We start from the raw sequence: 22779 nt of genomic DNA, 5'->3' as shown, positions 1-22779 counted from the left end.
AGTTATCGGCAACTGGCAGGAGCCATATGGTTGTCGCTTTATTGTATGCAATGCAATCGCGCTGTAATGCTTTACTTTATCACTAAGCGGTAGTGATAGTCGTGGAAGCATAAGATTGGCGAGACGACAACGATGCTACGATGGAGATCAAGGTGTCGCGCCGGTGACGATGGTGATCACGACGGTGCTTCGAAGATGGAGATCACAAGCACAAGATGATGATGGCCATATCATATCACTTATATTGATTGCATGTGATGTTTATCTTTTATGCATCTTATCTTGCTTTGATTGACGGTAGCATTATAAGATGATCTCTCACTAATTATCAAGAAGTGTTCTCCCTGAGTATGCACCGTTGCGAAAGTTCTTCGTGCTGAGACACCACGTGATGATCGGGTGTGATAGGCTCTACGTTCAAATACAACGGGTGCAAAACAGTTGCACACGCGGAATACTCAGGTTATACCTGACGAGCCAAGCATATACAGATATGGCCTCGGAACACGGAGACCGAAAGGTCGAGCGTGAATCATATAGTAGATATGATCAACATAGTGATGTTCACCAATGAAACTACTCCATCTCACGTGATGATCGGACATGGTTTAGTTGATTTGGATCACGTAATCACTTAGAGGATTAGAGGGATGTCTATCTAAGTGGGAGTTCTTTAAGTAATATGATTAATTGAACCTAAATTTATCATGAACTTAGTACCTGATAGTATCTTGCTTATCTATGTTTGATTGTAGATAGATGGCCCGTGCTGTTGTTTCGTTGAATTTTAATTCGTTCCTTGAGAAAGCAAAGTTGAAAGATGATGGTAGCAATTACACGGACTGGGTCCGTAACTTGAGGATTATCCTCATTGCTTCACAGAAGAATTACGTCCTGGAAGCACCGCTGGGTGCCAGGCCTGCTGCTGGAGCAACACCAGATGTTATGAACGTCTGGCAGAGCAAAGCTAATGACTACTCGACAGTTCAGTGTGCCATGCTTTACGGCTTAGAATCGGGACTTCAACGACGTTTTGAACGTCATGTAGCATATGAGATGTTCCAGGAGTTGAAGTTAATATTTCAAGCAAATGCCCGGATTGAGAGATATGAAGTCTCCAATAAGTTCTATAGCTGCAAGATGGAGGAGAACAGTTCTGTCAGTGAGCATATACTCAAAATGTCTGGGTATAATAATCACTTGATTCAATTGGGAGTTAATCTTCCAGATGATTGCGTCATTGACAGAATTCTCCAATCACTGCCACCAGGCTACAAGAGCTTCGTGATGAACTATAATATGCAAGGGATGAATAAGACTGTTCCCGAGCTCTTCGCAATGCTGAAAGCTGCGGAGGTAGAAATCAAGAAGGAGCATCAAGTGTTGATGATCAACAAGACCACTAGTTTCAAGAAAAAGGGCAAAGGAAAGAAGAAGGGGAACTTCAAAAAGAATAGCAAGCAAGTTGCTACTCAAGAGAAGAAACCCAAAACTGGACCTAAGCCTGAAACTGAGTGCTTCTACTGCAAGCAGACTGGTCACTGGAAGCGGAACTGCCTCAAGTATTTGGCGGATAAGAAGGATGGCAAGGTGAACAAAGGTATATGTGATATACATGTTATTGAAGTGTACCTTACTAATGCTCGCAGTAGCACCTGGGTATTTGATACTGGTTCTGTTGCTAATATTTGCAACTTGAAACAGGGACTACGGATTAAGCGAAGATTGGCTAAGGACGAGGTGACGATGCGCGTGGGAAATGGTTCCAAAGTCGATGTGATCGCAGTCGGCACTCTACCTCTACATCTACCTTCAGGATTAATATTAGACCTAAATAATTGTTATTTGGTGCCAGCGTTAAGCATGAACATTATATCTGGATCTTGTTTGATGCGAGACGGTTATTCATTTAAATCAGAGAATAATGGTTCTTCTATTTACATGAGTAATATCTTTTATGGTCATGCACCCTTAAGGAGTGGTCTGTTCTTATTAAATCTCGATAGTAGTGACACACATATTCATAGTGTTGAAACCAAAAGATGCAGAGTTGATAATGATAGTGCAACTTATTTGTGGCACTGCCGTTTGGGTCATATCGGTATAAAGCGCATGAAGAAACTCCATACTGATGGGCTTTTGGAACCACTTGATTATGAATCACTTGGTACTTGCGAACCGTGCCTTATGGGTAAGATGACAAAAACACCGTTCTCCGGTACTATGGAGAGAGCAACATATTTGTTAGAAATCATACATACAGATGTATGTGGTCCGATGAATGTTGAGGCTCGTGGCGGATATCATTATTTTCTCACCTTCACAGATGACTTAAGCAGATATGGGTATATCTACTTAATGAAACACAAGTCTGAAACGTTTGAAAAGTTCAAAGAATTTCAGAGTGAACTTGAAAATCATCGTAACAAGAAAATAAAATTCCTACGATCTGATCGTGGGGGAGAATATTTGAGTTACGAGTTTGGTGTACATTTGAAACAATGTGGAATAGTTTCGCAACTCACGCCACCCGGAACACCACAGCGTAATGGTGTGTCCGAACGTCGTAATCGTACTTTACTAGATATGGTGCGATCTATGATGTCTCTTACTGATTTACCGCTATCGTTTTGGGGATACGCTCTAGAGACGGCCGCATTCACGTTAAATAGGGCACCATCAAAATCCGTTGAGATGATGCCTTATGAACTATGGTTTTGCAAGAAACCAAAGTTGTCATTTCTGAAAGTTTGGGGCTGCGATGCTTATGTGAAAAAGCTTCAACCTGATAAGCTCGAACCCAAATCGGAGAAATGTGTCTTCATAGGATATCCAAAGGAAACTATTGGATACACCTTCTATCACAGATCCGAAGGCAAGACTTTTGTTGCTAAATTCGGAAACTTTCTGGAGAAGGAGTTTCTCTCGAAAGAAGTGAGTGGGAGGAAAGTAGAACTTGATGAGGTAACTGTATCTACTCCCTTATTGGAAAGTAGTACATCACAGAAACCTGTTTCTGTGACACCTACACCAATTAGTGAGGAAGCTAATGATAATGATCATGAAACTTCAGAACAAGATACTACTGAACCTCGTAGATCAACCAGAGTGAGATCCGCGCCAGAGTGGTATGGTAATCCTGTTCTGGAAGTCATGCTACTAGATCATGATGAACCTACGAACTATGAAGAAGCGATGGTGAGCCCAGATTCCGCAAAATGGCTTGAAGCCATGAAATCTGAGATGGGATCCATGTATGAGAACAAAGTATGGACTTTGGTTGACTTGCCCAATGATCGGCAAGCAATTGAGAATAAATGGATCTTCAAGAAGAAGACTGACGCTGACGGTAATGTTACTGTCTACAAAGCTCGACTTGTCGCAAAAGGTTTTCGACAAGTTCAAGGGATTGACTACGATGAGACCTTCTCACCCGTAGCGATGCTTAAGTCTGTCCGAATCATGTTAGCAATTGCCGCATTTTATGATTATGAAATTTGGCAGATGGATGTCAAAACTGCATTCCTGAATGGATTTCTGGAAGAAGAGTTGTATATGATGCAAACAGAAGGTTTTGTCGATCCAAAGGGAGCTAACAAAGTGTGCAAGCTCCAGCGATCCATTTATGGACTGGTGCAAGCCTCTCGGAGTTGGAATAAACTTTTGATAGTGTGATCAAAGCATTTGGTTTTATATAGACTTTTGGAGAAGCCTGTATTTACAAGAAAATGAGTGGGAGCTCTGTAGCATTTCTGATATTATATGTGGATGACATATTACTAATTGGAAATGATATAGAATTTCTGGATAGCATAAAGGGATACTTGAATAAGAGTTTTTCAATGAAAGACCTCGGTGAAGCTGCTTACATATTGAGCATTAAGATCTATAGAGATAGATCAAGACGCTTAATTGGACTTTCACAAAGCACATACCTTGACAAAGTTTTGAAGAAGTTCAAAATGGACCAAGCAAAGAAAGGGTTCTTGCCTGTGTTACAAGGTGTGAAATTGAGTAAGACTCAATGTCCGACCACTGCAGAAGATAGAGAGAAAATGAAAGATGTTCCCTATGCTTCAGCCATAGGCTCTATCATGTATGCAATGCTGTGTACCAGACCTGATGTGTGCCTTGCTATAAGTCTAGCAGGGAGGTACCAAAGTAATCCAGGAGTGGATCACTGGACAGCGGTCAAGAATATCCTGAAGTACCTAAAAAGGACTAAGGATATGTTTCTCGTATATGGAGGTGACAAAGAGCTCATCGTAAAGGGTTACGTTGATGCAAGCTTTGACACTGATCCGGACGATTCTAAATCGCAAAACCAGATACGTGTTTACATTAAACGGTGGAGCTGTCAGTTGGTGCAGTTCTAAACAAAGCGTCGTGGCGGGATCTACATGTGAAGCGGAGTACATAGCTGCTTCGGAAGCAGCAAATAAAGGAGTCTGGATGAAGGAGTTCATATCCGATCTAGGTGTCATACCTAGTGCATCGGGTCCAATGAAAATCTTTTGTGACAATACTGGTGCAATTGCCTTGGCAAAGGAATCCAGATTTCACAAGAGAACCAAGCACATCAAGAGACGCTTTAATTCCATCCGGGATCAAGTCCAGGTGGGAGACATAGAGATTTGCAAGATACATACGGATCTGAATGTAGCAGACCCGTTGACTAAGCCTCTTCCACGAGCAAAACATGATCAGCACCAAGGCTCCATGGGTGTTAGAATCATTAATGTGTAATCTAGATTATTGACTCTAGTGCAAGTGGGAGACTGAAGGAAATATGCCCTAGAGGCAATAATAAAGTTATTAAAGTTATTATTTATTTCCTTATATCATGATAAATGTTTATTATTCATGCTAGAATTGTATTAACCGGAAACATAATACATGTGTGAATACATAGACAAACAGAGTGTCACTAGTATGCCTCTACTTGACTAGCTCGTTAATCAAAGATGGTTATGTTTCCTAACCATGGACAAAGAGTTGTTATTTGATTAACGGGATCACATCATTGGATGAATGATCTGATTGACATGACCCATTCCATTAGCTTAGCACCCGATCGTTTAGTTTGTTGCTATTACTTTTTTCATGACTTATACATGTTCCTATGACTATGAGATTATGCAACTCCCGTTAACCGGAGGAACACTTTGTGTGCCACCAAACGTCACAACGTAACTGGGTGATTATAAAGGTGCTCTACAGGTGTCTCCGAAGGTACTTGTTGGGTTGGAGTATTTCGAGATTAGGATTTGTCACTCCGATTGTCGGAGAGGTATCTCTGGGCCCACTCGGTAATACACATCACTTAAGCCCTTTGGCAGCATTGCAACTAATGAGGTTAGGAGGATGATGTTATTACGGAACGAGTAAAGAGACTTGCTGGTAACGAGATTGAACTAGGTATGAGATACGACGATCGAATTCTCGGGCAAGTAACATACCGATGACAAAGGGAACAACGTATGTTGTATGGCTGATGACCGATAAAGATTCGGTAGAATATGTGGGAGCCAATATGAGAATCCAGGTTCCCGCTATTGGTTATTGACCGGAGACGTGTCTCGGTCATGTCTACATAGTTCTCAAACCCGTAGGGTCCGCACGCTTAACGTTTCGATGACAGTTATATTATGAGTTATGATTTGATTGACCGAAGGTTGTTCGGAGTCCCCGGATGTGATCACGGACATGACGAGGAGCCTCGAAATGGACGAGACATGAAAGATTGATATATTGGAAGCCTATATTTGGATATCGGAAGTGTTCCGGGTGAAATCGGGATTTTACCGGAGTACCGGGAGGTTACCGGAACCCCCCGGGAGGTATATGGGCCTTAGTGGGCTTTAGTGGAAGAGAGGAGAGGTGGCCAGGGCTGGGCCGCGCGCCCCTCCCCCCCCTAGTCCGAATAGGACAAGGAGAGGGGGGGCGCCCCCTTCCTTCTCTCTCTCCTCTTTCCCCTCCCGAATCCTATTCCAACTAGGAAAGGGGGGAATCCTACTCCCGGAGGGAGTAGGACTCCTCCTGGCGCGCCCTCTCCTGGCCGGCCGCACCCCCCCTTTGATCCTTTATATACGGAGGCAGGGGGCACCCCTAGACACACAAGTTGATCCACGTGATCATATTCTTAGCGTGTGCGGTGCCCCCTTCCACCATAGTCCTCGATAATATTGTAGCGGTGCTTAGGCGAAGCCCTGCGACGGTAGTACATCAAGATCGTCACCAAGCCGTCGTGCTGACGGAACTCTTCCCCGACACTTTGCTGGATCGGAGTCCGGGGATCGTCATCGAGCTGAACGTGTGCTAGAACTCGGAGGTGCCGTAGTTTCGGTGCTTGATCGGTCGGGCCGTGAAGACGTACGACTACATCAACCACGTTGTGCTAACGCTTCCGTTGTCGATCTACAAGGGTACGTAGGTCACACTCTCCCCTCTCGTTGCTATGCATCACCATGATCTTGCGTGTGCGTAGGAATTTTTTTGAAATTACTACGTTCCCCAACAAACAACAAAACATACTAAAAGCACTTTTTTGCATCAAAGCATACTATTAAACTTCATGAAACAATAGGAAACAAGAAATTAGATAACCCGATGTACAAATGGGGGCCAAATAAACAAACGATCTTATTCCCTTTCATACGGCTAACTGAATTTCACATGTGCAAATGGACTTCACTTAGTTGTCTCACCTTCATCATACAACTTGTACATCCAAGCCCAAAATCAAAATCAAAACCATGCCTCTCCAAACACAACATGTGCATAGAGAGAGCTATAGTTGTTCCTTCCCAGCTATATGTGAACTTCTAAGGTCGATGTATTTTTTCTGTAGTAGATGCATACCAACTACGGGGAGGAGAATCTTTTTGTTAGTAACGGGAAAAGTTCGAGTTTTGTAATAAATATCAAACTGCTCCAGTTTTTTGAAATTGAACTTTTTGGTCTATTGTTTACTAACGAGGAAAATCTGGGTTTTTCATATACATTAAACTATTCTATTTTTAAAAGTTGAACTTCTTGGTTTTTCAATTTGGACTTGGTGTTATTTATTTTAGTAACGGAAAAAATCCTAGTTTCTTAATAAACATCGACCTATTCCGTATTTTAAAAATAAACTTCTAAGTTTTTTGAACAGAGATAATCCCTTTTTATATGAATTTGTTTGAGATGCTTTTTTTAATTTGATCTTCTTACGGTTTCTATAAACATTGAACTTCTTCATATTTTTAAATTTGAACCTCTAGGCTTTAAATCCATAAAATTTATTATTGGTTTCAGTTTTTAGACACGAGAAAAATCTTATTGTTATATTAACATTGAACTGCTCGCCTTTTTAAATTTGAGGCTCCTTTTTTATTTTTTAAAAATGGAACATCCTTCTTTTTGTAAATATGAGTTGTTTTCTATTATTTGAATTTAAACTTATTTGAACTTCATGGGTTTTTTAGGGAGATAATTCTTTTTAAACTTTTTTAGCTTTACCTTTTTATTTTAATTTGAACTTCATTTTATTCTTTAGTAACGAGAAAACATCTGAGTTTTTTTAACCTTTGAACTTCTCTCTTTTTTGACTTTGAACTTCTTAGAAAAAAATATGGTTTTAAATAAGTAAACAACTTTCTAAGTTTTTAAATTTGAACTTCTAGGTTCTTTGACCTTCTCGGTTATTTCAAATTGAACTTCTAGGGTTTTTGACACTAGTGCTAGTGTCAAAAACGTTCTTATATTATGGGATAGAGGGATCATTCTTCAATATAAATATTGAATTACTTTGTTATTTTAATTTTGAACTTTTTGGTGCTTTGAGAAACATGAAACTTCTTGACATAGTATAGAATCTTTTAGGTATACCCACAAAATTCTTGAGTTTTTTCCTCTAAAATCTCTGGTATGTTTTTTTGCACATTGATTTTTTAGTGATGTTTCTCTTTTTTTTGAACTTCACTTTTTCTCGAAAATGAACTATTGGCTTTTTGTTTCTCAACTTTCTGTGTTTCTCTCGTGAACTTTTCCAGTCTGTACGTATTTTTTTCTTCTATGAAATTTGTGTGGTTTCATACCTGAACTTTAAGTTTTCTGTTCTTTGAACTTCCTAGCGGCAATACATGCAAGAAAGCGCTATGTAACTGTTCTTTGAACTTCCTAGCGGCAATACATGCAAGAAAGCGCTATGTAACATACTACCAACAATTTACCAATTGAAGAGGACATGAAACAGGCAAAGCATAGTATATGCCTGCACTACCCACTATTCAGAGAAAGACACACCCACTAAGTGCCAGATAAAGAAATACTTTTACTTTTTTTTCTAAAGTTAGTGGTTTCTATCCAGCACACACCCACTATATCCTATATGCGCTCTCTCTCTCTCTCTCTCTCTCTCTCTCTCTCTCTCTTCTCTTTTCTTTAACTAAGGACGGCAGCAGCGCTCATCTCTTAAAAGAAATCTCTCTCTCTGTCATTTTAAACTGCAGCAACAGCGTACCAACAAAACTCTAAACAGTGATCTGTTCCATCTTCATAAATCCAAAACAGAGGAAATTTCACTAATAGAAAAATGGCAGCCGTTTAGGTGTGAGGAGACCATGACGGGCCACAAGTTTTCATGGCTGGGGACACAGTAGTTGAACGTGCCCATTTGAGTCTTCTTTTCGGACACAATATCATGGCCGGGCGTACGAACCAGATAGACTGTCCACCAAGTGTGCGTTGGCTCGGCTGGCTCCCCAACCCAAACAAACGAGTCTTCTCGCACACACGCTACCACTCCGGCTCAGCATTAGTGTGGCATCTTTGCCCTGCTATTTCACCAGTCCTTCCTTGACATATACTCTCCTCCTGGTGGTGTGTGTTTTACTTCAACATTTTGCTGGGATCATAAGATGGCAAGATATGGTGGTGCAGTACGGGCTAGCTGCCGGATGTTCGACCATCAAGGACTACTGAGTCAGTCACTGAAAAACATGGGGCTTGGTTCGTGTTGTGCCTCCGGGGCAGATGAGTCCAGGTAGTAGTACATCCTGCCTCGAGGACTGCTGGTTCAGGAACTGAAAAGTGCCAAACGCAGCACACAACTTGTCAGCAGAATTTGAGCTTTTGCAGGAATCACTCCCATGCTATTTTGTGTAGTATACTGTCATACTGTGTGATGCGAGCATACCAGAGTAGAAGACTCGAGGCAGGCATGTTTCCAAATATACTTCACTCGGATTGCAGTAGCAAACACCGGATTTTGGACAATTATAGCAGCTTCAGGCCATATGTATTCACATGCACTGCACTGCTCCTTTCCACAAGATTACAAGGCCGTATTTATGAGCGCGGTCGAAGAAGAGCGAAGGGAATAAATCCAAACAGCAAACGAAAGAAGATCAGAATTGGGAAAAGATCTACTAGCACAGGAAGGTCGAAAATAAGCTGTAATTAATCGATTAATCGAGTCGCAACCTCAAAAGAGAACCAACTCCCCTCTTCCTTTCAAGAAGGGAGCAAAAATTAATCGAGTCTTCTGTACTCAGTTTGAAGTCTTCACAATAAGTCTCCCTTTACAGGATGGTGGGCAGCAGGATCCGGGGTGTTGTGTTCACGAACGGTCGGCAGCTCCGTCGTTGAACGGCCCGGGGCTGCATACTTGAACGGCTCAAGGCTGCTTTGGGAGGACTCGGGGCGCTGCTGCAGATGGGATCAGGGTGAGGGTGCTCTCCACTGCCCTGAAGAAAATGCCCTGCAGGACAAAACACACACGCAAGAACCTTGCGATATAAGTGCGCGATGGATTTAGGCGCTACAGGATCAGTAGAAAATGAACTGCAGAGTGCATACGAGTCGACCTTCACTCCAACGCTCAGGAGGTGCCGAGCGTGACGGAGGATGCCGGTGACGCGCAACCATGGCGCGGCCAGCTGCAGGTTGTGGCCTCCTCCATCTGAAGTTCGACGCCTCCTCGATCTGCAGGATAGCACACCATCCGCACGCGGGCTGGTGGTCACCGGAGAGTGGAGGGTGGTGAAGGATCCTCGCTGGATCGGGCTTCCACGAGGTGCTCTGGCAGGTGGTGTTGCGCGTCATCGGCTGGGGTCGGGGCTGCGGTTGCGTCGCCGGCGGGGGTGGGGCTGCGGCGGCGCCGTCGACAGGGGCGTGGCTGCGGCTGCGTGGCGGTGGCGGCGTCACTGGCTAGGGTCTGGGCAGCGGGATGGGTGCTCCCACGACGTCGACGGTGAGGAAGGAGGAGATCGGTCAAAGGAAAGGGCGGGCATGGCGGCGCCCGGCTTGCCGGCGGGGCGGGAGTTGAAGGGGGCGGGGGCGGGGGCAGCGACGCCTGGTGGAGGCGGGGTCAGGGGGAGCTCGGCGTCGCTGGGACTGGGGAGATCCGGAGGTTGGGGATCGGGCGAGGTGGTGGACGAGGAGGCGTGGAGTGGGCTTGTTTTTTTCTTCGTGGGTTTCGGTAGCTCGGGAACGTGTCTTCGGGCCTATATAGCGCCGACCGTGATCCGAATAACTATTCTGATCTTCGGATTAGAATAGTGCTACTCTCTATATATATATATTATCGAATGTCTCGTACGACCATTCATACATACACATGTATGTGTATGTATAATTTGGTATATACAATTTCTCCTAGAATCTGCAGATCATTACATATGAACGCATTATAGCTTGTAATAGTATTCTTCTTTGGGATCTATGACCTGATCGAGCAAAAACCTAGCTATTTCCTTTTAGATTGCTCGTATGCGAGCTGATGGTAGGAGCTTATCCCGCATCTCCATCTTTAAAGAAAGAGATCAATATGCATGTATTAGTTGTGTGTATATATATTAGATAATTATGTAAAAATTGTGAATAGTGTTCTGGCAAACATACCCATTGGTCTCTATCAGTTCTGGTCCTTTCGGACGTCATCATGCGAATGTTCTCGCAAACGTAGTATGCACATAAATCAGTCCTCGACACCTGCTTCAGGGTCTTTATGAGAAAATAATTCAATCAGATAATAATTAATCAAGCATGATAATGGTATTGAAACTAGAATTAAAGAGGTGGTAGCTAGCTAGTATTAGCTACTTAATTAACTAGATAATTTCCCCGCATGTTGCTGCGGGACATCCGTGTACAACTTTCTGTAAATATTTGTTTTGCCATGGAAAATCATATCATCAATGTCTGAAATTTACTTATTTCTAGTCAGTTTTCATGTGGACTTAAATCCTAAGTACCTCTTTAATAAATGAACTCAACTAACATCAACAGAGATAGACTATGTATAAATGAAAATGACCGAATGATGGGTACCAAACAAAAAGGCGCTGACCAACAATGGAATATGTGTTCATATTTGACATTTCCAAGTGTATTAAGTATGTTCATTCACCGTCAATTTTACATTTGGATAATGGAAAACATTACACGCGTACATTCTTGATAGATGAACATGATGTTAGCTGATCAGTTTATATTTCAAGAGGACGGTCATAGAAAGTAAGGAACAATGAGAGGCATGACAAATAGTTAAACTCTAAATGGGTAGATCTAAATCCCAATGCAATTTGTATCTAGGATATCGTCAGAGTTGGGTTTCAGTTGAAGCTTTAAGTCCTTTGTTACAACACTGACCATAAAAATTGACCAATGCAACCAAAGGAAGCAATGCTCAAATAGTATAATGTGTAACATCGTAGGAGAAGGATGATAATCTACCAACAAAAGTAGTAGAGGCCAGAGTTGTATAGAAGAACTACTTATAAAAAATCCCAATTCGTTCCTGATAAGAAAACTGTAGTAGAGTATGACATTTTAGGAAAATTGTACACGCAACAAAATATAGGGAGCTGATGCCCCAATGGCATTGCTAAGACAATTATGGTCCAAAATTCCAAAGCTTGTATCGATAAGCATAGCAAAGAAATGTGACCGTATTCACTTATATCTATTCAATGTCAGAAATCAAGAGGACATTATCCAAAATATTTTGCTACCAGTTCAAGATTCCAAAAAACACCTAGAATAAGCTAATGCAAAGAAACCTTCCACCGGACATCTTTTTAGTGTTAATTAATAGGCAGCGTTGCCCACACTACATGGGCATTACAGCATTCTATACTACATAGGAAGTAGAGTAAGTCATATATGCTTGCCGTGATATAGTTGCGAGTACGCCGTATAGCTCCTAGCACTTATCTGGCTAGATATCTCTACTATTAAAGGAGGATCGATGTAACGCCCCGAGACCGATGTGCCAGGTGTCGTTCAGTTATTCGTTGTAGTTGCCGTGTCATTTGCTTGCGTGTTGCATCTTGTCATATCATCATGTGCATTGCATCATCATGTTTTCAAAACTTGCATCCGTCCCGGCCTCCTTCTTTCTTCCGTTGTCCGTTCTGAGCCCAGACACACTTGCACGCGCCCGCGGCATATCCGAAATATTATTTTTATAAGTGGCGGGAAAATGTTCTCGGAATGGGATGAAAGTTGGCATGTGGTGTTGTTATGTTGTTAGTAGGTCGCCTGCCAAGTTTCATCGCATTCGGAGCTCGTTTGATAGCCCAACCGTTAAACTATAGCGGCAATATAGCCGGTATTTTCGTCGGACGTTTTTGGTCTCCGGAAACAGTCGCCGGGCCTCTCTCTTCTCTTCTCTCAGCCTGAGGACTTCCGCACAGCCCACTACCTACCGCCAGGTCCAACCTAACCTCTCTCGTCAGCCCGCGGCCCCCCTCACGTGCGCGTCCGAAATTGTCCCGGACCCGACCCGGGCAGTCGTCACCGTTGTGTCCGGATCATCCCCAAACGTCTACAAAACGTCTCCGTTTTATTTATTGGACTTCCCAACCTAGTTATCTCGGCCCGTCCGATTTTGATCGGAGGGACCAAATCACGCTACACCTAGATATCCAATCATCTTCGGTTTAGTTTTGCTCTCACCTAGTCTATTTTTTTTCTCAACCGCCCAATTTAGATCGAAGGGTCCGAATCTACCCTAAACTTCCCCTTCTTTTCATATATAAAGGACTCCTAGTCTAAATCTAGACCAAACCCTAAAAACTAGGGGTCTTGTCCCATCCTCCGCCGCCGCCAGCCACTATCTCCTCCTCCTTGGGATCCCCTCCCGATCCAAACTACCAACCACGGCCATGTCGCTCCTCCTCGTTTTCAACGCCGCCCAACCAGCGCTCTCCTCTGGATCACCTCGATCCACCAACCAGCGGCAACAATACCCGTAGAAGAGAGCTAGGGGCTCGATCCCTGTTCATCCCGAGCGCTAGCCAGGCTCTTCCTCGACCCAGCTGGTCGCTGCCTCCCTGAGCGCCGCCGTGCTCACGACCGTGCCTCCTCTCCCTCCTCGGCTCGATCCCGAATGGATCGTGAGCTCCGAGCGCCATGCCCCAGCTTCGTCGCGCGCCCTGCCTCGCCATGTACGTCTCCAACCGCGGCAGGTTCCTCCTCCGTTCCGTCCTGCTGCTGCAAGTCTCGCCGCGGCCAAGCTCCTGCTAGAGCCATCCCGTCCGTGGCCTCCCGTGAGCCGCCATCCAGGACCCCGACAGGCCGCGCCACTCGCCGGAGTGGAGTCTCGCAGGTCGCGGCCCCTCGCCCCTCTAATCCAGCGACCCCTCTCCATGGTTCCCCATTGTCTCTAACCTCTCTCTCTCTCTCTCTGCACCTTGCAGCGCCATGGATCTGGAGTCCCGCACCCGAGCTCCGTCCGCCACCGTTGCCCGGAATCGACGCCAGACGACTCGACCCGCCCGTTCCGGCCGGTTCCCATCGATCCTGTCGCCAGGAACCTTGTCGTTGTCTTCTCCATTGCCTTGTTCTGCTGCTGTTTCTGTTTTCTTCAGAAACGAGAACAGGAGCAGCTCGCCTCCTCGTCTCGCTCGTGCGTTGACCGAGCGCAGGGCTAGCAGGCCCAGCTGCGCGCCTAGCAGCCAACCGGCCTCTGCATCAACTGGGCCTTGGCCCAATGTGAGAACCCCCAGCCCCTCCTGTGCACTTTTGGGCCGGCCAGATTCGGCCCGGGACCTATTTTTTTTCCGCAGAACGTTTTTGTCTATTATCCGCAGGATTGCAGTTTTACAGAAAAGCCCTCATACATCATGCATTTAATAATTCCACAACCGTGCATCGGTTTGAAAAACTTAATATATGAAACTTGCTCAGAATTTTGTGTAGATTAATAATAACCAACTTTCATCTATGTTTGAAATGTTTAAAATGATGTTTGCATTATTTTGCTCCTATGCCATGCTAAAATGCTTTAATTCATAACTAATTAACCGTAGCTCCGATTTAAATAATCTTTATATGTAAATGGGGTAGAAAAATGCCTAGTTTAACATGGCCTTACTTTGCATGTTTAACAACTCTAAAATTATGTTTAGGGCAGAACAGTACCAAACCTTAAATTATGCATATGAGGATTTTCCGGATTGTTGTTCGTTTCTTCCGGCCTCATTTAAACTTGCCTAGATAGGTAGTTTTGTTGTGCTTCCCCTCTTGCCATGTTTAACAACATTTAATATTGTTGGGTACATAAACAAGATCAAACTAAATAACTTGTCATGGTGTTTCGTCAATATGCAACTCATTGCATATTGAGCTCCACTTAATTTGTAGGATTGTTTGTGCACTTTGCCGTGCCATGCTTCATTAAACCGGACATGCATCATACTTGATTGTGCATCATGCCATGATTATGCGATGGTTGTTTACCATGATTGTTTGCTTCTTTCCGGTGTTGCTTCTTCGGGTTGGTTCCGGTAACGTCGTGATTGTGAGGATCCGTTCGTCTACGTCCGTTTGTCTTCTTCATGGACTCGTTCTTCTTCCTTGCGGGATCTCAGGCAAGATGATCATACTCTCGAAATCACTACTATCTTTGCTATGCTAGTTTGCTCGCTCTTTGCTATGCAAATGCTACGATGCCTACCATTTGCTTGTCAGCCTCCCAATTGCCATGTTAAACCTCTAACCCACCATGTCCTAGCAAACCGTTGATTGGCTATGTTAACGCTTTGCTCAGCCCCTCTTATAGCGTTGCTAGTTGCAGGTGAAGATTGGAGGCCGATCCTTGTTGGAACATTTGTTTACTTGTTGGGATATCACTATATATCTTATTTAATTAATGCATCTATATACTTGGTAAAGGGTGGAAGGCTCGGCCTTATGCCTGGTGTTTTGTTCCACTCTTGCCGCCCTAGTTTCCGTCATATCGGTGTTATGTTCCCGGATTTTGCGTCCCTTACGCGGTTGGGCTATAATGGGAACCCCTTGACAGTTCGCCTTAAGTAAAGCTCTTCTAGCAATGCCCAACATTGGTTTTACCATTCGCCACCTAGCCTTTTTTTTCCCTTGGGAGTCGCGCTCCTAAGGGTCATCATTATTTACCCCCCCCCGGGCCAGTGCTCCTCTGAGTGTTGGTCCAACTGAGCGATGTCCGAGGCTACCAGGGGTAACTCTGGGCTGGCTTACCCGACGTCTTGCTCATCCGGTGTGCCCTGAGAACGAGATATGTGCAGCTCCTATCGGGATTTGTCGGCACATCTGGGTGGTGTTGCTGGTTTAGTTTTACCCTGTCGAAATGTCTTGTTGTACCGAGGTACCGAGCCTGATCGGAATGTCTCGGGTGGAGGTCTATTCCTTCGTTGACCGCGAGAGCTTGTGATGGGCTAAGTTGGGACACCCCTGCAGGGATTTGAACTTTCGAAAGCCGTGCCCGCGGTTATGGGTAGATGGGAGTTTGTTAACGTCCGCTTGTAGAAAACCTGAAGTTGACCTTAATTAAAATGAATCAACCGCGTGCGTAACCGTGATGGTCCCTTTCCAGCGGAGTCCGGGAAGTGAACACGGTTGTTGGAGTTATGCTTGACGTAGGTTGTTTTAGGGTCACTTCTTGATCATACTTTATCGACCGTGCTTTGCCTTCTCTTCTCGCTCTCTTTTGCGTATGTTAGCCACCATATATGCTAGTCGCTTGCTGCAGCTCCACCTCATACCTTTACCTTACCCATAAGCTTAAATAGTCTTGATCGCGAGGGTGTGAGATTGCTGAGTCCCCGTGGCTCACAGATACTTCCAAAACCAGCTTGCAGGTGCCGATGAGACCGTGCAGATGACGCAACCAAGCTCAGGAGGAGCTCGAGGAAGACTTTGTCCGTTGTGTTGTTTCTTTCTAGTTGATCAGTAGTGGAGCCTAGTTGGGGTCGATCGGGACCATTGTCGCATTTGGGGTTCTTCTTTTATTTTGGTTCCGTAGTTGGACCTTGAGTGTATTTGTATGATGTAATGCTTTATTCATGTATTTGTGTGAAGTGGCGATTGTAAGCCAACTATGTATCTCTTATTCCTTATTATATTACATGGGTTGTGTGAAGATTACTTCACTTGCGACATATGCCTTCAATGCGATTATGCCTCTAAGTCGTGCCTCGACACGTGGGAGGTATAGTCGCATCGAGGGTGTTACAAGTTGGTAATCAGAGCCTTCCCCGACCTTAGGAGCCCCCACTGATTGATCATTTTTAGCAGCCGAGTTGTGTCTAGAAAAATGTTTTGAGTCATTTAGGAATTATATATCGGAGAGTGTAGGAATTCTTTTTACTCCCCAATCCCTTCGTCGCTCTGGTGAGGCATCCTGACGTAGAGTTTTGACTCTTCTCTTCTCAAATTTCACTAAAAAAATTTTAGGATCACGTGGGTATCTTGGAATCGTTCCGATGGTTTTGTGATGAGAACATTGTCTTGGTGCCTCCTGTCAGGGGTTTAGTGGAAGTGTCCCGGGGAGTTGAGCTCTGAGGTGTTGTCATCATAATTTTATCGTTGCAGTTCTGGAATACCTGAGTTTAGTACGCCAACACCGAAAATCTCTTTTATGCAGTTCGTTGGTGAGATAACCTCGACGCCACCCAGTACTGGGGCGGGAGTTCGGGAGTATTGCCATAACTTGTATAATGGATGCTTTTCGAAGGTTGAGGTAGATGATTTCCGAAGGTTTCTTGGTTATGTGTTGAAGGATGGATACAGCTGGATGTAGGATTTGCTAGTTTGGGTGAGATATTATGCTTCCCCTGTATCCCCAACACCTGATTGCATAACCGGAAAGGTTCGGGAGTTTCATAGGTGGGAATTCAAGTAGCTCTTAGGATATCTTTCCGACAGATGTATGATATGAAATTGGGGTTCGACGTCTAGTGGTCCGCCTATTCACGGTCGATTTTACAGTGGTCTCGTTGTGTCTTAAAGAGTCCTTGGCTATGCCGACTCGGGGACGCTTCGTATGTCATGTGCACTGCCTTGTACATGATGGTGCTGTACGATCGAGCCCGTGTAGGCCCCACCACGAAAACTTCGGGCGAAATTTCTATCATATGTTTGTTCTGGCTTATTCCGCAAGCCAATCCTTTGTTTTGTTTTGAGTTGTGGTATTCGAGTTGCTTCAAAGTCAAATGTTGATTCCGTACCTTCCCCAAATGGTGTTCTCATACTTCGGTGTGAATACCAATCCTTCTTGATCATCAAGATTGCTTTGTCAATCTTTTTAACCGGCGTGTTTTTTTTCTCCTCAAGTGGATCCAATCATTTCAACATCCGCAAGATCAAGTATCAGTTCCTCTCAACGGTGTTCGTTTCATCCATTCCAAATTGTCTTTGTTTTTCCCACCCTCCCTCCCCTTTGTTTTCTCCAAGGATTCAGATTTCTTATCCAAGTATCCTTTATTGAGGGAAAGCATCTCCATTCCTTTTCGTCAATTTTCTTATCCGGTGATGCTCATGAAGATGCTAACGAAGTTTCTAGTTCATCATTCTTCATTCTTTTTCTTCTCCGGTGGAACCAATTCAAGCTTTCGGTGTTGATCATATTCTTTTCCGTATTTCAATGTTTTTATCATACCGTTGCACCTCATAATCATCCACCTCTTGCTATTCAATTGTTCCGGAGTGCTCAAGAAATCCCGAAGATTCGTGCTTACACTCTGCTTTCGTTCAAGCTCTTTCAAGGATGTTATCTCATTCAAGCCATTTAAATTCAACCGGTGCAATCTCTCTTTGAAATCGTTCTACGGTGTATCTTTTCAGTGGGCCCTAACCCACAGGTCTTTTCCCAGGATCTTACCTGACTCTTCTAATTTTCCCGGAGCTATCCTAAATTCTTTTCCAAGTTTGACGTAAGAATGAGTTATCATCAGTCAAATACGTTTCTCCAAGATCTTTCAAATTCTTTTGATCGTTGGCTCAACCTCTTCGTTTTGATTCTTCCGGAGTGTCTAAATAATTCATGGTGGTGCTTCTCGTCATCATTCTCAGATTTTGAAGACCGAAGAAGAGTTTCTCTTTAATCTTGGTCCATCCTCTTCAAGATTCATGATTCCAGCTTGTCACCATCCTCTCGTAATTGTTTTCGATTGTGAGAATTCATTTCACCTATCCGGAGCATTTCAAGATTCTTTTCAGTTTGCTTCTCCGGAGCCCATCATCTCAGAGTTTATTCATTCTCAGCTGTCAGTTATCATTCTCCTATCTTACCGGCGCTTCATTCAAGTGGTCTCTAATCAGTTCGTGATCCCTCCGTTCTCATGGATCTGAATTCTCTCATGTATCTGCGCTCATTTGTCAATTCTTACCCGGTGATTCATCCCTTTATTCCGTTCATCTCCAATTCTTACGGTGGTTCGTGCAAGATTCCTCTTCTTTCGTTATCATATCAATTTATTCGTGTTTCAACCCTTCCGGTGGTTCGTTCAATACCTTCTCAAGTTTGTGCTATATCCATCTTAATCCTTTCTATGAGAATAAGTAGTATGCCAAATCCGTTGCTTGTCATCAATTTAATTGGCGAAGGATACGCATAACGTAATTATTATTTTATTCATCCAAGTGATTAATTCTTTATTCCGGAGCCTCATCAAAATTCTTGGTTTCGATTGTTTCATCTTTTCTTTCCCGGAGTTCCAAGCTCTAATTATCACGGAGATCCATCTAAATCATTGCAAGGATTCACCTTGTATTTTCAACTTCTCTTTCTTTTCGTTTGATCATCCTTTTTGTTACCGGAGTTCTTCATGGAGGCTCTACATGATGGTGCATTAAGGATATAACTCCTTCTCCAACTTTGTCATCGAGATTCTTTTCTAAGAAACTCAAGCTTTCATCATCTTCCTATCCGGAGTGCATTTCTTTTTAACGTATCATTGGAGGTGGTATTATGTCATTCTTGATAATGTGACTTCATGTTTTCATGATTCACATGTTGTCAAGATTGGGATATTTTAAATCCATCAATCTCGTCATTGGAGCTATCTTGGGTTATATTTCACCTATAGCCTTCCCTAAGGATTGTTGCTAATTATGGTGCTTATAAATGATCCAAGTTTCTTCATTTATCCTCCCGGTGATATAAGTTTCTTGTCTCCTTGTTCATGTCAATCCAATCTAGTGCTTCCGTCAGTGGCAGAATTTCACCTCATAATGTTTGAGTTGTATTCCTCAAGCCCATATCAAGCTTATTATTTTCGTTGTTGGTTTTCCAACAACTCCGTTCTAGCATTTGTTGTAAGCGTGCTCCCTCGAGATCTTGTTTCCCTTCGTTCATCCCACTCCATTCTTACTTTTGTTCCGGAGGCTTTGTGATGTTGCTCTCTTCAACCCATCTTCTTGTGTTGACAAGATCATGTTCTTTTCATGATTTTCTATTTAACCGGAGTGTCGTGCCCTCTTTTCAAGTTATATCACCTTATCAAGTTCTTATTCAATTCCTCTCTTTTCAACCGGAGTGCTGCCCGAATTTTGGTCTTCCTTGATCCCCTTCCTTAACCGGAGTGTTTATATATATATATATATCTTCCCTTCAACCTCAAGGTTTTTTCGCAATGCTCTTTGTTCCCTCTTTTCTAATGGAGTGTTTTTGACCTAGTTCACCTTCGTTGTATTCTTTTCTCGAATTTGTTCAACCTCTCAAGGTTCGTGGTTTCACTCGTTTGTCAGAAAAGCAACTTAGTTTACCTCTTCTCTTTCTCTTCCGTTTTCCCTCCGGTGCCATTCTAGATCTCGGGACGAGATCCTCTCGTAGTGGTGGAGTGTTGTAACGCCCCGAGACCGATGTGCCAGGTGTCGTTCAGTTATTCGTTGTCATTGCCGTGTCATTTGCTTGCGTGTTGCATCTTGTCATATCATCATGTGCATTGCATCATCATGTTTTCAAAACTTGCATCCGTCCCGGCCTCCTTCTTTCTTCCGTTGTCCGTTCTGAGCCCAGACACACTTGCACGCGCCCGCGGCATATCCGAAATATTATTTTTATAAGTGGCGGGAAAATGTCCTCGGAATGGGATGAAAGTTGGCATGTGGTGTTGTTATGTTGTTAGTAGGTCGCCTGCCAAGTTTCATCGCATTCGGAGCTCGTTTGATAGCCCAACCGTTAAACTATAGCGGCAATATAGCCGGTATTTTCGTCGGACGTTTTCGGTCTCCGGAAACAGTCGCCGGGCCTCTCTCTTCTCTTCTCTCAGCCTGAGGACTTCCGCACAGCCCACTACCTACCGCCAGGTCCAACCTAACCTCTCTCGTCAGCCCGCGGCCCCCCTCACGTGCGCGTCCGAAATTGTCCCGGACCCGACCCGGGCAGTCGTCACCGTTGTGTCCGGATCATCCCCAAACGTCTACAAAACGTCTCCATTTTATTTATTGGACTTCCCAACCTAGTTATCTCGGCCCGTCCGATTCTGATCGGAGGGACCAAATCACGCTACACCTAGATATCCAATCATCTTCGGTTTAGTTTTGCTCTCACCTAGTCTATTTTTTTTCTCAACCGCCCAATTTAGATCGAAGGGTCCGAATCTACCCTAAACTTCCCCTTCTTTTCATATATAAAGGACTCCTAGTCTAAATCTAGACCAAACCCTAAAAACTAGGGGTCTTGTCCCATCCTCCGCCGCCGCCAGCCACTATCTCCTCCTCCTTGGGATCCCCTCCCGATCCAAACTACCAACCACGGCCATGTCGCTCCTCCTCGTTTTCAACGCCGCCCAACCAGCGCTCTCCTCTGGATCACCTCGATCCACCAACCAGCGGCAACAATACCCGTAGAAGAGAGCTAGGGGCTCGATCCCTGTTCATCCCGAGCGCTAGCCAGGCTCTTCCTCGACCCAGCTGGTCGCTGCCTCCCTGAGCGCCGCCGTGCTCACGACCGTGCCTCCTCTCCCTCCTCGGCTCGATCCCGAATGGATCGTGAGCTCCGAGTGCCATGCCCCAGCTTTGTCGCGCGCCCTGCCTCGCCATGTACGTCTCCAACCGCGGCAGGTTCCTCCTCCGTTCCGTCCTGCTGCTGCAAGTCTCGCCGCGGCCAAGCTCCTGCTAGAGCCATCCCGTCCGTGGCCTCCCGCGAGCCGCCATCCAGGACCCCGACAGGCCGCGCCACTCGCCGGAGTGGAGTCTCGCAGGTCGCGGCCCCTCGCCCCTCCAATCCAGCGACCCCTCTCCATGGTTCCCCATTGTCTCTAACCTCTCTCTCTCTCTCTCTGCACCTTGCAGCGCCATGGATCTGGAGTCCCGCACCCGAGCTCCGTCCGCCACCGTTGCCCGGAATCGACGCCAGACGACTCGACCCGCCCGTTCCGGCCGGTTCCCATCGATCCCGTCGCCAGGAACCTTGTCGTTGTCTTCTCCATTGCCTTGTTCTGCTGCTGTTTCTGTTTTCTTCAGAAACGAGAACAGGAGCAGCTCGCCTCCTCGTCTCGCTCGTGCGTTGACCGAGCGCAGGGCTAGCAGGCCCAGCTGCGCGCCTAGCAGCCAACCGGCCTCTGCATCAACTGGGCCTTGGCCCAATGTGAGAACCCCCAGCCCCTCCTGTGCACTTTTGGGCCGGCCAGATTCGGCCCGGGACCTATTTTTTTTCCGCAGAACGTTTTTGTCTATTATCCGCAGGATTGCAGTTTTACAGAAAAGCCCTCATACATCATGCATTTAATAATTCCACAACCGTGCATCGGTTTGAAAAACTTAATATATGAAACTTGCTCAGAATTTTGTGTAGATTAATAATAACCAACTTTCATCTATGTTTGAAATGTTTAAAATGATGTTTGCATTATTTTGCTCCTATGCCATGCTAAAATGCTTTAATTCATAACTAATTAACCGTAGCTCCGATTTAAATAATCTTTATATGTAAATGGGGTAGAAAAATGCCTAGTTTAACATGGCCTTACTTTGCATGTTTAACAACTCTAAAATTATGTTTAGGGCAGAACAGTACCAAACCTTAAATTATGCATATGAGGATTTTCCGGATTGTTGTTTCGTTGCTTCCGGCCTCATTTAAACTTGCCTAGATAGGTAGTTTTTGTTGCTTCACCCTCTTGCCATGTTTAACAACATTTAATATTGTTGGGTACATAAACGAGATCGAACTAAATAACTTGTATGGTGTTTCTCAATATGCAACTCGTTGCATATTGAGCTCACTTAATTTGTAGGATTGTTTGTGCACTTTGCCATGCCATGCTTCATTAAACCGGACATGCATCATACTCGATTGTGCATCATGCCATGTTATGTGTGGTTGTTTACTATGTTGTTTGCTTCTTTCCGGTGTTGCTTCTTCGGGTTGGTTCCGATAACGTCGTGTTGTGAGGATCCGTTCGACTACGTCCGTTTGTCTTCTTCATGGACTCGTTCTTCTTCCTTGCGGGATCTTCAGGCAAGATGATCATACCCTCGAAATCACTACTATCTTTGCTATGCTAGTTGCTCGCTCTTTTGCTATGC

At 44.5% G+C, this 22779-nt stretch overlaps 1 protein-coding gene across 3 annotated transcripts; it reads right to left on the bottom strand.

The window, feature by feature from the left end:
• Positions 1-8454: 8454 nt before the first annotated feature.
• Positions 8455-10457, bottom strand: LOC125513808. 3 transcript variants are annotated; one of them, XR_007286171.1, is made up of 4 exons: positions 9849-10457; positions 9466-9742; positions 9179-9298; positions 8455-9065 (listed from the first exon to the last, which is right to left on the bottom strand). XR_007286171.1 is itself a non-coding variant. In XM_048679015.1 (2 exons), the coding sequence occupies exons 1-2, from the start codon at positions 10084-10086 to the stop codon at positions 9659-9661; spliced, it is 330 nt and encodes a 109-aa protein (XP_048534972.1). In that variant the 5' UTR covers positions 10087-10457; the 3' UTR covers positions 9249-9658. The 3 variants fall into 3 exon arrangements, 2 of the variants coding, with proteins under 2 accessions (XP_048534972.1, XP_048534971.1); XM_048679015.1 differs by lacking the exon at positions 8455-9065 and having other exon boundaries at positions 9249-9742; positions 9841-10457; XM_048679014.1 differs by lacking the exon at positions 8455-9065 and having other exon boundaries at positions 9249-9742.
• Between the last annotated feature and the right edge of the window lie 12322 nt (positions 10458-22779).

Source organism: Triticum urartu, chromosome 6, assembly GCF_003073215.2.
Source record: "Triticum urartu cultivar G1812 chromosome 6, Tu2.1, whole genome shotgun sequence".
In the NCBI taxonomy this organism is placed as follows: domain Eukaryota; kingdom Viridiplantae; phylum Streptophyta; class Magnoliopsida; order Poales; family Poaceae; genus Triticum; species Triticum urartu.
This window is presented reverse-complemented; position numbering and strand designations above follow the sequence as displayed.